Here is a 17,159-nt window from a genome sequence, read left to right on the forward strand (position 1 = left end):
GTGACTCCTCTGTGTCTCAGTGACCCGTCTGTGTCAAACGGATGATGGAGTTCTGCTATTTTTGTTTCTTAGCATTTCTTTACATTTATACCATAGAATATTTCAGGTTTACATGTATACATGTTACTCTTGTTTACTTTAAGGCCTTTATTGTTTTTTTATCTATGTTTCACTAGATGAAGAGATGAGTGAAAGTGGAAAATAGAGACAAACACTATTTATAATATATAAACGTATATGGATGGAGGTCTAAATGGGACTGTTGGAATGTATTTTTATACACTTTGAGAAATTCTTTAGTGTCTGTTTAAATCTTTGTTGTAATTAAACAAAGGGATTATGTTTTAAAGACAAACTAGTGTCATGCTGGAATTATGCCATTTTGCTCACAGCATTGTATCTGAGTGTATTTTCATAGTGTAAGATATAATGAAACAGTGTTAATCAGTTTTCCTCGGGTTATCATGCTGCTTTCGCTCATACAGCTCCATCATCACTGAGAACTTCATTTATTTATTTATTTACTCCTGTTTCACTGCTGGAATGAACACACTGTTGCTTTTTCATTGTTTCTCATGTGTTTTTAATGGATTGTTTTGTATTTATTAGTATATTATTATTGTATAGACATTGCTGTGTGTTACTCTGGTCTTTATTTGTGGTTTTACTGCTATATTAGTACATTTGAAGATCAATGTACAATTACCTCAATAGTGTACAAATGTTATCCTACAGATGAATCATTCAGGAATAATGTCATGGCTCTGGTCAGTAATGACTCAGTGAATCCATTAAAGGATTTATTGACAATTATTCTAGGCATGATGTAATTAATTCACTTAGGAAATATAATCAAATTAGTGTAAAACTAGTTTTCAAATGTTATGTGCGATACAGAGTTTGACCACAAGGTGGAAGCAGAGCAGAAAGCAACTCAGGACCCGTTAGTGGAGGATTGTGTTACAGGCAGAACACAGAAAGTTTTAGACTAGTGTACAAACAAATGATTTAATATCTGAGCTCAGTAATCGTCACTCGTTCTCCTTTACACAGTCTGTGCTATGAAATATTCTTAAGAAATATATTTCTTAGAGATATCGTTAATGTTGTGAGTCACAAAAAAGTTAATTTGGTGACGTGGAATCCACAATTAACATTCAGTAAAGTGTTTTAAAAGGAGACTGAAGTCAGAAAGCTTTAAGCGTAAACAGCTCAGTGATTTCCTAACTCTACGTATCTCTGAGAGAGAAAACACGGGAAACTCAGACCGAACTCTCTGAAATATTTTAAAGAATTTACTTGAGCATGAGACTCTTGTGTTTGGTGAAAGCCAAAGGTGAGTTTGTCTTTTCAAATATCAACAAGATGAATATTCAGATGGGGCTGTTCATCATGATTGAGACATTTATGAGACTGTAACAGTCTTTGCTAGTCTGTAAGAACACTGTAGATTTAGTAACTATAAATTACTGCACAGATTAAAAATGACTCTCTGACGTACCTGAGTTATGATCACAGAGCTGTGCGATGTTGAGAGAAGTTGTTTTATTGCTGACAGGGTTTGCAGACACACAGATATAAGTGTTAGTGTTATTATCATGGAGTTGTATTTGAAGTGGGAGATTGAGGGGAACACTGAGATCTGTGTTATTGGTGATATTGAGTCTCTCATTCCCTCTGTACCAGGATAACTTCACATCTTCTCCATTCTCCACAGTGCACAGGAGGAAACACTGCTCTGTGGAAGACACACTTCCATTTCCTCTTTCATTTCTTATTACTGGAGTTGATACTGGAGCTAAGAAGCAGAAACTCAGGTTAAATAGAACAGATTAGAAACAACTGCTTTAGAAGTCATGTAAAGCAACTTGACCATAAAGTAAGTCTTAAACACTGTGTGTGTGTGTGTGTGTGTGTGTGTGTGTGTGTGTAATGTTGTATCCATAAATGTTAAATAAACATCACCACTGAGAAAGCTTCACCATATCAATGTAATTTTTTTTATATTTTTTTAAATAATAATATAAACCTGTGGTTTGCAGCTGCGCTACTGTCAGAGCTGCTGTTATAGAAAATTAATCAACACCTTCTGACCAATCAGAATCCAGAATTGAGCAGCACTGTGGTGTAAAAATTCTTTCATGACAGATTCATTCACTCTAAATGATGTTCTTGATGCAGTTTAACTACACACAGCTCTGATTGGCCTTTTAGTAATTATGAAGTTATGAGACTGAACATGGACAGGAAGGAGACATGAAACACTTTTACTCACCATAAACACTGACACTGAACGTCCTGGATATGATATCATCAGCGATGACTTGTAATAAATAAACTCCAGAATCATTTCTGCTGATGTTCCTGATGGTTAAAGCTCCACTGGTTCTGTCCAGCTGCAGTCGCTCTTTAAATCTCTCACTGATTTCTGTAACAGTTTCTCCTTTAAACACCTGACTGTTCAATATCTTTTTCTGTGCTTTTTCAGGTCCATAAGACCACAGAATCTGAGCATCACTCTGAATTCCAGTTCTCCCAGTATGGAGAGTTATAGTGGTTCCTTCCACTTCCTGCAGTTTGACCGTCTCGTCTCCAGCCGCACACAGTAAACCTGCATCACAGCTTCAGCTTCAGATTCATCATTTCACTCACAAACACAATCACATACAGTCCATTAAAACTACACTGTGCTACAGATTTGTCATTTCATATTTAAATTCCAAAATGCAAAAAAATCTGGGAATCTGTTCTGCATTCTGTAACACATACATTATTAGGTACTGCTGCACTGCTGTATGTTGTACACTGCATAATATTTTTGAGTATATTAGCCGGTTTATTCAGAGTGGTAAAGGTTAGCTACACATTAGAAAATAAAAATGCACCATATGAAAAATGATTATTGTGATTTCATAAATCAGTAATTATAGACTTAAGAATTCTAACTCAGTAAACACAAGCTGCCTTTACTACAGTAAAGTCAAAACACTTTCAAAGCAAACAGTGTAATACAAAAGAAACAAAACAAGTTAGTGTGTTAGCATCTGGACAAACAAATCCCCATGAAACATTAACTTTGTAGTGAATCATTTAACACACAACTCTAAACTGCTGAATCACTGTTTACATCCAGTTAAAGACTGAGGAAAATTCATCATACAAAGTATCAAAATTAAGTTCTTCACAGTTAGAAAATTATTAATTATCCGCTTTCGCCTTTGTGATGAATAACTTTTCTTTTTGGAAAACTCTTTATATTTACAGGTGCTGTTTATTCTGTCGTATAGGAAAGGAGAAAACTTACAGCACAGCAGGAGAAGAGCCTGAAGAGTCCTGATTTCTGCTGTAATATTTATCATCTTCAGAAGCCATAGGAAGGGTTTCTCCAGCATTTTTCCCATCGTCCTGGACGTCAGTGTCACTGAAGAGTTTTGTGCACAGTGCAGTTTGCCAATTCACTCACGGAGCTGCTGCTGGGAAAAAAAAAACCTGTTTTCTAAGCGTGTTTACTAGCCACTGGTTCCAGCGTGACTCTGATCGGGATAAAGCACTTACTGAAAATGAGAGACGCAGTAATGCCCTCTGTCTGCTCTGTATAGTTCAACATCCTCAGAGGGCTTTTGGAGGTTTTAAATGGCAGGAGTGTTGGATGATGGATATATACAGTAGATGGGTGAATCAAGGTGACTGATCCATTCTGATGATCTATTTCTGTTTTGAGGCTTCAGTCACCTGAGAATCACTCGCTGATAAAGATACCGTAGATTTAAAGCTGAAAAATCTGCTGTAATCATAAAAGACCCTGATTATAATGACAATCCTTTTTAACACACTCGGTACTGTTTGACTTTATACCATACAGCTGTAGAGGAGTAATGATTTATATTCGCAGTATCTGGTGCCACCCTGATGAGGATGGGTTCCCTTTTCAGTCTGACTTCTCTCAACGTTTCTTCCTCATCTCGTCTCAGGGAGTTTTCCTCACCATCCTCACGTCTGACTTGCTCAATAGGAATCTCAATCTACATCAGGATTTCTGTAAAGCTGTGTTGTGACCATGTCTACTGCTGAAAACACTATACAAATAAAATTTAAGTGAATTTCTATTTCATTACCACAATTACTATAATTTTCTGTTGCTGATTTAAAATTGCTTCAAATATCAGCTTTAATGCCGACATGATAATGTAGATTCACCATGTGGCCTGTTCACTGCTCCAGTAATCTGATACAGATACACATTTAAAGCTGATTCCAGCTGAGGGACAAAACTCTGTAGAGCTGAGTCGTGACAAGCGTTCAGTGTCCACATCTTTCCTTCAAATACACACAAAATGTTCAACTACTAACAGAGAAAAGACAAAAGAAAACAGTGACGGTTGTCCTAGTTGGTGTAGAGGTTTGTGGTTGGTTCTCAGTGTTCAGCTCTCCATCTCACACACACAGTAAAGGGGAAGTGGTGATGGACGACTAGACTGCAAAATTACCAACATGATCATTTTTACACAAGGCCTGTGAAGTCTTGAAAGGAGCAAAGAAGTGATAATTCTGTCCAATCTAAACTAACTGTTAATGTTCTGATCCAAATGAATCTTTTTTAAATAATAAATCTCCAGATGCAGATCGTCTAAATCCTCTTTATACTCGTTTATAAATCTCACATATAATAATGAAGCATGTAATGTAATGGCTACCTGAGGGTGTACAAACTTATACTCAGTTCAGTCTTCAGGATTCAGTTACTGAAACATTTTTTTAATGATTATTGAAATGATTAATGATGATTAATGATTACTGTAATGACATAAAATAACACACATTTACTTACAAATAGAAATACGTTAAACACTCTGACACGCCTTGATTCAGTTCCATTCACAATAAAAACTAAATTAAAGACTAAATCATCACATCTGTTTAATCACAACTTTAAATCAGCTTAATATTTCTAAAATGTAACATCTGTAGACTTATAAAGTCATTATAAATTTTCTAATTAATTCTACTGAAATTACTCTTTTTGCTTGTTAGAATTGAGGTTTTTCTCCAGATCTTGTAAATGTAATTTAATGTAACAAAGAGGAGAGAATTTTAAACCTCGTCTCCACTAAATCGATCTGAAAAAGCGGTTTTATATCAAATGTGCATCTACATTGGTGAGAGGAAGCGTGTACTGAGCGTGTACAGACTGAACACACTGAGACAGGACTTCCGCCCAGCGCTCTGATGAATGTGGGACAGTAAAGACGCTAAGCTAACAGTAAGGGAAGGTTGTGTACAGCAGCAACATAGCTGCACTGAACACAACATTCTTCACTGATAATGACATGGAGGAGAAGCGAAAGAAACTGCTGGGGAATATTTTAGCAGAAATCAGGACTCTCAGGACTCTTCTTCTCCTGCTGTGCTGTACGTTTGTGTCTTTCCTTCACAACACAAGAAACTCTAGCTGTAAATATAAAGAGCTTTAGGAAATGAGTTAGTCATGAAGAAGGGGAAAGTCCATATTTAATAAAATGTGGAGGCTCCACGGCTGAAAAAAGTTTGAGAACCACTGCTTTAGTGTGCAATAATAATAATAATAATAATAATAATAATAATAATAATAATAATAATAATAATAATATTAATAATAATCAATGTGCTACAGAATATATCATGACAAATGACAAATCTGTAGCACAGTACAGTCTGTGAGTGAAATGATGAATCTGAAGCTGAAGCTGTGATGCAGGTTTACTGTGTGCGGCTGGAGACGAGACGGTCAAACTGCAGGAAGTGGAAGGAACCACTATAACTCTCCATACTGGAATAACTGGAATTCAGAGTGATGCTCAGATTCTGTGTTTCTATGGACCTGAGAAAGCAGAGGAAAAGATATTATTTAGTCAGGTGTTTAAAGGAGAAACTGTTACAGAAATCAGTGAGAGATTTAAAGAGCAACTGCAGCTGGACAGAATCAGTGGAGCTTTAACCATCAGGAACATCAGCAGAAATGATTCTGGAGTTTATTTATTTCAAGTTCTTGCTGGACGTCTCACATCCAGGACTTTCAGTGTCAGTGTTTATGGTGAGTAAAAGTGTTTCATGTCTCCTTCCTGTCCATGTTCAGTCTCATAACTTCATAAATACAAATAGTTGAATCAGAGCTCAGACACCTAGGAGTCATGAGGTATAAACTTCTGGGAATACGGCTGTGGAATAGTCCTGGAAAATGATTTTCTACACTGAGTGGGAATTCTGATACTGAGTAAAGAGTGAGGCATACATGCTGTTTAGACATCTGAGCAGATAAGAAGCTGTTGTTTCTGTTGTATCATCAAACAGCAGCTTCCATTTTGCTTCACATGACTAAAGGTTTTAACCTGAGTTTCTGTTTCTTAGCTCCAGTATCAACTCCAGTAATAAGAAATGAAAGAGGAAAACGAAGTGTGTCTTCCACAGAGCAGTGTTTCCTCCTGTGCACTGTGGAGAATGGAGAAGATGTGAAGTTATCCTGGTACAGAGGGAATGAGAGACTCAATATCACCAATAACACAGATCTCAGTGTTCCTCTCAATCTCCCACTTCAAATACAACTCCATGATATTAACACTAACACTTATATCTGTGTGTCTGCAAACCCTGTCAGCAGTAAAACAGCTTCTCTCAACATCGCACAGCTCTGTGATCATAACTCAGGTACATCAGAGACTCTAAACTATCATCACTTTGCTCTAGTTATGAATAGAATAATGAATATTCAGGTTGGAGGCATCATAAGATTGTGTCAAGTATCATGATATAAGTTTGTCGAATCTTCCAGCCTTATGTCTGTGTCACATGGAGGAAATAATTTTACTATATTTATATTTATATCACAATCTTCAAAGGACAAACTGATCGTTCCCGTTCACTGCTTCCTGTCCTGATATCTGCTGGAGTTTTCCTATTAATAATATCCATACCTGTGTGGCTTTGGCTAAAGAGAAAAAACAACAAGGCAAGAAATGCTTCTCCTTTCTGTTCATGTGTTTAGTTTTTATGTTTGCCGTGTTTAGTAGAATTAATCAGATTTTTTTGTGTCTTTAGTTTGTGAAAAAACTTGAGGAACTGACTTACACTGAGGTGAAAATTACAGCTCACGGTGCAGAGAGAGTTAAAAAGGTAAACGTCTAAATAAAACTGTTGAAAATTACAATGATGTGAAATGCATTAGTGATTTTAGTATTAAAGAAAAATCACATTTGTTCCACAGGAGTGATAAAGTCTCTCTCTGATTCAGATACTGAAATATACTGTTGTGTCTTACAGGAAGAAAAGACGAGAATAACAGACGATCAAGAGCAGGAAACCGTCGTGCTCTATTCAGCTGTGAAGAGCCTCACATAATTCAATACATCCTTTTTTTATTATTATTTTTTATTGTAACTATTTTAATAAATTTGGACACAAATGGTCAGTGTGTTATGTAAACCATTTATATGTTTACAACATGTACGTTATGTTTAACAACCATTAAAAAGTTGATTATGACATTACAGGAAGTAGATTTCATTGACAGAGAGTCTATTGACTGATTTCTGTCTGAACTGGTATTGTTGGTGTTTAAATTAATTTAAATAAAAAGGATTCAGAACGTTCATGTCAGATAGAGGTATAAAGTTTATTTATATTCACATATTCCACAAGATCATGTAAATAATTTTTTTGTTTGGATAAAGTTAGTTTAGTGCTTTAAACATCATATTCAGTTCAGTTATTAATGTATATTAATGTATAACTTTTCATTATTGTGTGCGAAGTGTTAATATTCTGTATCTGTGTACTTTATTAAACTTAAAAAAAAACAAAAAAACGCTATTGACAGTTGTTGTAGGAGTGATGTAATTAATCCACTTGGGACTGTAATCCAGTCTGTCTGTAAAAGCTCATCAACACCATTTTCATGCTTTATGTGCAATATAGATTTTAACCACAAGGTGGCAGCACAGCACAAAGCAAACCCTCGGAAAGTTTTGGAATGGCAAGGCCAATTCTTTTATTTTTCGCACCTTTTGCACCTTTTGTTTTCAAGTAATCAAAAATATTGGAACATGTGACTGACAGGTATTTCCTGTTGCTCAGGTGTGCCCTATTAGATTGATTGTTTAAAGAATTAATAGCTCTGAATGTCTACTCTTGGTTTGAGCCCTGTGAAGACTGCATTTGTTGTTAAAAAGGGATAAACCAACATGAAGACAAGAGAGCTGTCTATGGGAGAAAAGCAAGACATTTTGAAGCTGAGAAAAGAGAAAAAATCAACGAGAGTCATTGCACAAGCATTGGGCATAGCCAATACAACAATTTGTAATGTCCTGAAAAAGAAAGAAACCCCTGGTGTACTAACAAAAAGACATGGAACAGGTCGGCCAAGGAAAACAACAGCAGTTGATGATAGAAACATCAGTGGCATCATCAGCAACAGCCTCCACAGGGCAGGGGTGAAGGTATCACAATCCACCACTCGAAGAAGACTTCAAGAGCAGAAATATAGAGGCCAAACCACAAGATGCAAACCTCTCATCAGCAGTAAGAGTCAGAAGGCCAGATTGGAATTCACAAAGAAATACAGAGATGAGCCACAAAAGCTCTGTAACCAAATTAACCTCTACCAAAGTGATGGAAGGGCCAAAGTGTGGAGAAAGAAATGATCTGCTCATGATCCAAAACATACGAGCTCATGGGTGAAGCATGGTGGAGGTAGTGTCATGGCTTGGGGTTGCATGGCTGCTTCTGGAACAGACTCACTAATCTTTATTGATGATGGAGCTCATGATGGTAGCAGCAGAATGAATTCAGAAGTCTACAGAAACATTCTGTCTGACAATTTACAGAGAAATGTGTCCAATCTAACTGGGAGGAACTTCATCATGAAGCAAGACAACGACCCAAAACACACTGCAACACAACAAAGCACTTCACCAGGAGAAAAAGTGGCAGGTTTTAAACTGGCCAAGTCCATCACCAGACCTTAACCCAACTGAGCAGCATTTCACCTCCTGAAGAGGAGACTGAAGGGAGAAACCCCCCAAAACTAACAACAACTGAAAGAAGCTGCGCTACAAACCTGGAAAAGCTTCACGAAAGGAGAATGCAACAGCTTGGTGATTTCACTGAGTCACCGGCATGATGCAGTTATTGCAAGCAAGAGATACGCAGCCAAATATTAAGTGATATTTACTTTTATTTACTTTCAGTTTAATCTCATATTAATAATTCATATTTTCTGTATAACATATAAAAAGTATTGGCTCTGTAGTACTCTAGCTGTTGGATTAAGATAACACTGAAGCTTTGCTCTCTCTCTAAGTGCACTTTATAGAGTATCACACCCTACATAGTGCACTACATGTCCAACAAGGAGTCATTTGGGACTTTCATACCTCATGCAGTATGAAATAATAACTTATGCATAATACGAAGGAAAAACATCTGTCAGATATATAAAAAATAAACAAACAAACAAAACGGCAAAACTCATGTGTGTGTGTGTGTTTTATGTTTATGTCTTAGTGCAGTAGAGAGATATAAAACCTCTGTTATTTAAAAGTCATCACAGAATGTAAATCAGAGGCAAATGAGAGGTATTTTACCTTCTCCACCACTACAGAGCTATTGTTCCCTCTTTTATACGTGGAGCAAACAGCGTTTCTGTCTCTCTCACATCAACGTGGACGAGTTTCTGTCTCTCTCACATCAACGTGGACGAGTTTCTGTCTCTCCCACATCAACGTGAACGAGTTTCTCTCTCTCACATCAACGTGGACGAGTTTCCGTCTCTCCCACATCAACGTGGACGAGTTTCTGTCTCTCTCACATCAACGTGAACGAGTTTCTGTCTCTCTCACATCAACGTGAACGAGTTTCTGTCTCTCTCACATCAACGTGAACGAGTTTCTGTCTCTCTCAAAAAACCCAAACACATTTTAACTGTTGCCTTTGAAACTTTTACGCAGAGTTTAATTCAAAATTGAGAAAGAAATAAAGAGTACAAAAAAGGAAAGAAAAACAGGAACAGAGGAAAAAAAAAGAAAAGGGAAGAAAGACAGAATGAAAGGAACATAAAAGAAAAAAGGGAAATAAAGAAAGGGACAGAGAAAAACAGAAAGAAAGATATATTATATGGCCAAAAGTATGAGAACACGTGACCATCACACTCATAAGGTTCGTCCCCAAACTGTCACCACAAAGCAGACAGCACACACACACACACACACACACACATGTAGAGGAGTGTTGTGTAGCATTGAGAGTGTTTTCACAACTATTAGACCGTTTGTCGAGTCCAACCACAACCCTTCTTGAAAGGAGGGTGCCAATAATTTTGGAGTTGGCTGTTTAGCATCTGGTTATGAAATATAGATAGAGTATTAAGTTTTATTATCATCATCATCATCATCATCATCGAGTAGCAATAAAGCAAAAAAAAAAAAAAAAAAAAAAAAAAGACACTACAGAACTGTATAGTATTTATTTTTAAAATTTTAATTTATTTGATTGTTTTCAGAGTGGCCTCATTACACTACGTAACAACGCAATAATCATTGTTTCATGATGATGGACAGTTTATATTGTAATGTTAATTAATTTTAATTAATTAACATTACAATATTAAAGTTAATTAAAGTTGTGGTCCAGTTATATTGCACTTTTTCAGCACTTTAGAAAGAAAAACATTTTAAAGCAGTACAAGATGAAATCTAAGGCACAAGTTATTATTATTATTATTATTTTTGTCTCCACATTCTAAATACACAATACAGCAACATGTTGGCAAAAAAAGAAAGAAACCTGACCACACACACACACACACACACACACACACACACACACACACACACACTATACAGCAGGCTCACTGTAGAGAAGGCAATCAATTCTACAAAGTTAAACAAAAACAAATGAAAGGAAGCAAAATCTCCTTTTTTAATAAAATTATACGACGATTATAGAATTTTCTTCTTCAGGATCAGCGGCCCGACGTTGTCTCCAGTCAGCTCGTTGTGCTTTATGTGTGATTTATCACAAACAGGAAACTGAAAGAGAAAAAAAATATATTAAATATATAAAAAATTGAATTTACAGTGTTCACAGCTGATGATAAACACAATGCTCTTCTTTTTTAAAAAAAATTTAATTATAGATATTTTTTCTTTTTTCGGTTGAGAAACCCAAACTGGGCGCGAAGGGGATTTATTTTTTATTTCTGTCGCAGACTGTAACGCAGAAGCGGAAACTGAAACCTAACAAGCTGCTGCGCTTTGATATGCAAATCATCATCACTGTTTTAATAAAGAACACTTCCTCATTTAGGATTTACCTCGAAACATACTCCATGTGAAAAGACAAAAGAATATTAATAGGATAAATACAGTCCAATATTACATAAATTAGACTATTAATAATATAATCATTAAATATTTTGTATACAATGGCATTTTAAACAACAGGGGTGCCAATACTTTCATCCTCGATAAATAGGGGGAACAAATACAAAAAAACAAAACAAGAAACAGTAACGAATATTTGTATTGTTTATGCAGTGCACTAAGTGGAAAACATCTGTGATGTAGTGAGCAAATATAGTGAATATCTACGATATTTAATCAGAATTTATAATCGTAATAAAACACTAACGATATTTATTATAAATAGTTGTAATATTTCTGTGTGTTGCAGCAGAAATGGTCACAATATCAACATTACAGTATCGTCGTGTTGCCCGGCTTTAACAGAAGACGCTGGATAATTTTTGTGTTTCGCGAAAAAACATTTAAAATCTACAAAAGTGAAATATCAGCGACAATCTGTAAACGTTACCATGACAACCACCGATTGTTTATCGCTAATATTAGCAAAGTTTCATAGCTAGCTAGTTGAGTATGCAGTTTCTGTAGCTTTACGTAATCATGCACCGCATCGACACTCTCTAATAATCTGCATAGTGAATGTGATTGGTTCCGAGTCTTGGAGATTATTTTGTGACATCACAGTCTGAGCTCATATGTAGCTCCGCCCCCGAATCAGATTTATTACAGAGTAAAAAAGAGAAAAATGCAAATCTTTATGAAGAGAATTGATAATGTATTAACTAGTTTATAAATTAGTTTAAAAAGATGTTATAAATCATTCGCAGTGACATAAAATCGCTAACTAAAATCCTGTAACGTCAAAGACTTTGGTGTGAATTTGATTCTCTACAGATTCACGTCTCTCACCGTTTTGGACCTCCAGCAGCGGCAGTAGCAGACGTTGGCGCTCCGCAGGTCTTCGATGTCGATCTCGTTCACCACCTTCGGGTTCTCCTTCTGGATCTTCAGGTTGATGAGGCAGTCTCTCTGCTTCTTCTTCTTGGGCAGGAAAGGCCTGATGGTCAGGTAACCAAGCAGAGCCAGGATCCCGAGCAGGGGCAGGAGGCGGAGCCACTCTGAAACTGAACACACACACACACACACACACACACACACAAAAGATACACAGGGTCAAACCAGAACAGTAATCTCCAATCAGATTTCCTCAGAAACATGCCGTGATCAAGTCAAGAACCTCCTTTTAACCTCTTTATTTAAAGAAATCCAGATTCTACACAAGCCCCGCCCATTTTTCCTTATTTTTCCCTTAGTAAACTAGCATTACACAGCCTTCATTTGCATACAGGAACATGATTGGTCCTTATATTTAATGATGTCATAATAAAAACTCACCTGTTCAGTACAAACTCTCTCTGCGCAATGGACTTGGACTTTTGCACGTTTGACAAAACTTTGCAGTTTCTCAGTAACACGACACGCTACACATTTTTACTTTAAGAGAGAAAAAGAAGGAACGACGGTTTATAGCTTTATAACGTAAGCGAGAACAGGAACTAACTCGTTTCATGGACATCCCATAATATTTACTGTAATATTAAAGGATTAATAGTATGACGTGTCGTTCTTTAATATATAAAGATTGTATTCGTTGACGAATTGCTGTGGTGTAAGAGAAATAAAACACTCCAGGATGCGCTGTTAGAGGAAAATAATCAACTTCAGCGTGGTGACTCCGCTTCATCACACCGACTCTCTGAGATCAAATAATCCCAATTACAGAATTTATTCTACAACATTACAATATTTTATCAGTAATTTCACCAGAGTTGTTTTTTAAAGTGACAGGAACTGCACTTTAAATTAAAAATAATCAAATACTGAAAATCATGTAAAGAACTCACGTGGAAACAAAGATGCCTTCATTTGCATAAACCTCATTTGCATATTGGTGTTGAATATTATCAGAGGTTACAATCGTGATATCACGCAGCCATATTGTTCTGTGTTACATTATTGTAGTGTTTATGTTTATTGTTTACATGTTATTTACGATCTTTTAGGAAAATGGATTTAAAACAGGCAAAGAAATTATAATTTTACTTTTGCATTGAATATTTATCCACTTCAGATGTTTAATCACAAATAAAATCCCACAAACAAGCATTTACTCATTCCAGTTCCTGAAGAATAATGATGCGATATGCAAATTAGTGCATTTTTAATGAGCTAGAGCCTCAACATCAAAGGAAGTCACAATATGCAAATGAAGGTACAGCTCATTAAATACATCATTTAATGTTATTATTATATATAATATAAATATTCCTTATCCTTTAGGAAACTGGATTTAAAGGTGCATTAGATAAGATTCAGGGTTCAGTAAAATAACTGACAGGAGGCTGATTCTCAAACACAAACAAACTTTCCGGACCGGAAGTCAGTTTTCCAGACGGTTTTTCTCCCAGAATTAAAAGGCTTGTGCTGAGGTCTTGGCTTCAATCTTTATTTTTGTGTCATGTTCTACACATTTACCAGGTTATCTGTACAAGTAAGAACTAAAAATAAAACGTCTATTGCACCTTTAAAATAAAAAGAAATGAAGTTTCTGAAAATTAGTCGCGATATGCAAATGTGTGAGTGCATATTTAATTAGTTATATTTCTCATTTGCATATTTCTAAGCTTGCACACTGTGTAATGAGTTAAAAAAGAGAGAAATCAGGAAGTTAATGTTATTAACGCAGAGGAAAGAGAGGAAAAGGCGCTTTGTTTCCTGCTGATCTGTTTGAATTGGAGGTGAAATGGAGCTGAATGTTTTGTAGAAGTGAAAATAAACGCGACATGAACAACAAACTGCTCACCTGTGAGTCTCGCGAAGCCTCCGATGCTCTCCGGAAGCGGCAACTTCTTCAGATACGCCGGAAGCTGCACTTTAATAATCTTAGAAATCGTGTCTAACACCATCTTGAATGACTTTTGTGTTGTGTTTTTTTTTTTTTTTTTTTTTTTTTTTTTTTTTTTTTGTGCGTCCAGTTTTAAATTCACACCTAAGCGAGATGCTTCCTGTCACGTTCTACGTCATGACGTCAGTTCCGCCGCGCTGCCCGCGCTTTTTGCGTAACCCGTGTCACCGCGATGCGGCGCGCGAGCGTAAACACAGATGGAGAATCAGCGCCGGTGGAAGACGCGAAGAAAAAAAAAAAAAAAAAAAAACGACAACCAATCAGCGTCTACAGAGCTGGTCGATTCTGATTGGTTCAGATTTTCAGACACGTCCCGCCTTTTTTTCATTACGTCATGCTCTGGTTGCCAGGTGCTCATTTTTCAGACCTAGATAGCTCTATATTCAAGTTTCAAAACTTCCCCACAATTAGTGGTTTTTAAAGAGGAATTTGTAATATATTTAGAGATGTTAAGAAGGATGAAAAGTTCCAAAGCAAGGTGTTGAATACTTTATTAGAGGATTTTGGCTTCATAATGTGAGAGCCTCATATTCCCCTACATTTTCTTTGTGTTTGTATTTTTTTTTCTTTCTCTTTGGTAACGGTAATTAAGTACAGTAGTCATATAGTATATATTGCACACTAGTCTTAGTATTAATAAATAGGCAGTAATAATACATTTGTATTGCACATGAATTGAGCATGTATTGCATATGCATTACACATGAAAGTCCCAGCACTTATAGAGAGGAGTTGTACAGCTTGATAATAATAATCTTTATTTAACCAGGTAAGTCAATTGAGAACCAGTTTTTCATTTACAATGACGACGTGGCCAAGAGGCGGCATAAAAAGCAGCTACAAACAATAAAGACATTATACAATTACAAATAACACAATTATAAACAGTGACATCTTCTTCTTTCGGCTTTTCCCTTCAGGGGTCGCCACAGCGAATCATCACCCTCCACATATCCCTATCTTCTGCATCCTCAACACGTGCACCCACTAGCTTCATATCCTCATTTATTACCCCCGTATACCTCCTCTTTGGCCTTCCTCTTCGCCTCCTGCCTGGCAGCTCCATGTCCAACATTCTCCTACCAATATACTCACTCTCCCTCCTCTGAACATGTCCAAACCATCTTAATCTGGCCTCCCTAACTTTGTCCCCCAAACGTCCAGCATGAGCTGTTCCCTCTGATGTACTCGTTCCTAATCCTGTCCAACCTTGTCACTCCCAAAGAGAACCTCAACATCTTCAACATCCTCTGCTACCTCTAGCTCTGACTCCTGTCTCTTCCTCAGTGCCACTGTCTCTAAACCGTACAGCATAGCCGATCTCACCGCTGTCTTGTACACCTTCCCCTTGATAAACAGTGACATAAAAACAAACAAATAACTAAAAACAAGTACAATGATCCTGTACTATTGACTGAATTAAATTTTTAAAGGAAGTAAGCGAAATGAATGAACTAAGCTAAAAGAGGTACGGGCTTTAGGTATGCAGAAATTAATAAAACTACTAGAGCGCAAATTATGACTTGTATTATGAACATTAAGAAGTGACTGTAAATATAGCGGCGTTTTCCCAATAAGAGTTTTGTAAATAAACAAAAACCAGTGAATTTGTCTACGAGAATGAAGAGAAGGCCAGTTCAGTAACGAATACAAGTGACAATGGTGAGTGTTAAATGAAGCTCCAGTCACAAAGCGGATTGCAGCGTCGTAAATAACATCCAGTTTATGAAGGAGAGGTTTTGAAGCAAACCTATAAACTACATCAGCATAATCCAGAATTGGGAGCACTGTCATTTTAACCAGAAGCTGTTTTGAAGAATGTGTAAAAGAAGATTTGTTACGATGGATAAAGGATCTTCTGAAGCGCTCAGGGGAACACTTGGCAGTGATCAGTCTCTGGCTGAAAGTGCTGCTCTGGTCCACCAGGACACTGTGTAGTGGGTGAGAAGGGTTGTCCAGGATTGAGTGGAGTTTGACAACAACGTGAACAGGGTCCAGCTCCATGCCAAGTACAGAGCCAGACCTCCTGATTAGCTTGTCCAGTTTGTTTCTGTCTGCCATCTTCATGCTCCTTCCCCAACAGACCACTGCATAGAAAATGACACTAGACACCACAGACTCATAGAACATCTGCAGCATGGTGTTGCAGACATTAAGAGACCTGAAGCTCCTCAGAAAATACAGCCTGCTCTGGCCTTTCTTCAAGAGTGCTGTTGAGTTTGATGTTTGTTGTCTATATGGACTCCCAGGTATTTGTAATCTGCAACAATCTCGACTTCCTCACCGTGGACAGACAAAGGAGTGACGGCGGTCCTGGATTTTATAGAGTCCACTACAAGTTATAGCCAGACATATTCACTATAAAATAATTATTATACATTTTATATTTTACTTAAAATAAAATACTAACAATCATTTATTTACACCATACGATAACATCTAAATAACTCTTTTAGAGCAACATTAGTTTTAGTTATATCTTTAATTTAATTTCATTTACCTTTAATTTAAATACATTTGATTAAATAATTTTATTTTTATGTTGATCTGTATTATTTGTAAATAAATTATTTAATACATTTTTATTATAATCATGTTGTATTTAATTTAAAAGCAAATATATACTTTTAATGTATTATTAGTTATTTTGCGGTGGATTTTGTTACTCAGATCTGGCAACCCGCAGTTCATGTTAAACATGTATTGCTGTTTTATTAACTTTAATTTTCTTCCTACTTTCCGTAAATAAAATAAAATAAAATAAAATAAGCTAATTATTGTCATGATGTCACTCTCTCCATGATTTCTCCTGAATGTTTCCGTTATTTATTTTTTTTATCTTTAGCAGAAATAAAAATTTCGAC

General features: G+C 36.4%; 4 protein-coding genes across 7 annotated transcripts in view; 2 read left to right on the forward strand and 2 right to left on the reverse strand.

The window, feature by feature from the left end:
- The window catches only part of si:dkey-162b23.4 (sodium/hydrogen exchanger 9B2), a 10,614-nt gene extending 9,801 nt beyond the window's left edge, over positions 1 to 813 (forward strand). For all 4 annotated transcript variants that reach the window (XM_034301291.2, XM_034301290.2, XM_034301292.2 and 1 more), the window contains one exon: positions 1 to 813. This exon is cut by the window's left edge and continues 1,041 nt beyond it. The gene's annotated coding sequence lies outside the window, so the exon portion shown is untranslated.
- LOC113545727 (CD48 antigen) overlaps positions 1 to 3,436 on the reverse strand; it is a 4,914-nt gene extending 1,478 nt beyond the window's left edge. The window contains exons 1-3 of the mRNA XM_026945205.3: positions 3,305 to 3,436; positions 2,276 to 2,611; positions 1,502 to 1,798 (exon numbers count right to left, since the gene is read on the reverse strand). Of these exons, the coding sequence (XP_026801006.3) occupies positions 1,502 to 1,798; positions 2,276 to 2,611; positions 3,305 to 3,401 (730 nt within the window). The 5' untranslated portion in view covers positions 3,402 to 3,436. The remainder of the gene's footprint in view (positions 1 to 1,501; positions 1,799 to 2,275; positions 2,612 to 3,304) is intronic.
- A 261-nt stretch (positions 3,437 to 3,697) lies between these two features.
- LOC113545722 (signaling lymphocytic activation molecule) lies at positions 3,698 to 7,764 on the forward strand. Its single transcript, XM_053231035.1, has 6 exons — positions 3,698 to 5,409; positions 5,735 to 6,070; positions 6,385 to 6,681; positions 6,873 to 6,982; positions 7,072 to 7,146; positions 7,294 to 7,764. Exons 1-6 carry the CDS (start codon positions 5,328 to 5,330, stop codon positions 7,369 to 7,371), a joined length of 978 nt encoding a protein of 325 aa, XP_053087010.1. The 5' UTR covers positions 3,698 to 5,327; the 3' UTR covers positions 7,372 to 7,764.
- Positions 7,765 to 10,481: 2,717 nt separating this feature from the next.
- cisd2 (CDGSH iron sulfur domain 2) lies at positions 10,482 to 14,352 on the reverse strand. Its single transcript, XM_026945364.3, has 3 exons — positions 14,194 to 14,352; positions 12,240 to 12,454; positions 10,482 to 11,057 (listed from the first exon to the last, which is right to left on the reverse strand). The coding sequence occupies exons 1-3, from the start codon at positions 14,294 to 14,296 to the stop codon at positions 10,968 to 10,970; spliced, it is 408 nt and encodes a 135-aa protein (XP_026801165.1). The 5' UTR covers positions 14,297 to 14,352; the 3' UTR covers positions 10,482 to 10,967.
- Between the last annotated feature and the right edge of the window lie 2,807 nt (positions 14,353 to 17,159).

This window comes from Pangasianodon hypophthalmus, chromosome 28, assembly GCF_027358585.1.
Source record: "Pangasianodon hypophthalmus isolate fPanHyp1 chromosome 28, fPanHyp1.pri, whole genome shotgun sequence".
Classification (NCBI taxonomy): Eukaryota; Metazoa; Chordata; class Actinopteri; order Siluriformes; family Pangasiidae; genus Pangasianodon; species Pangasianodon hypophthalmus.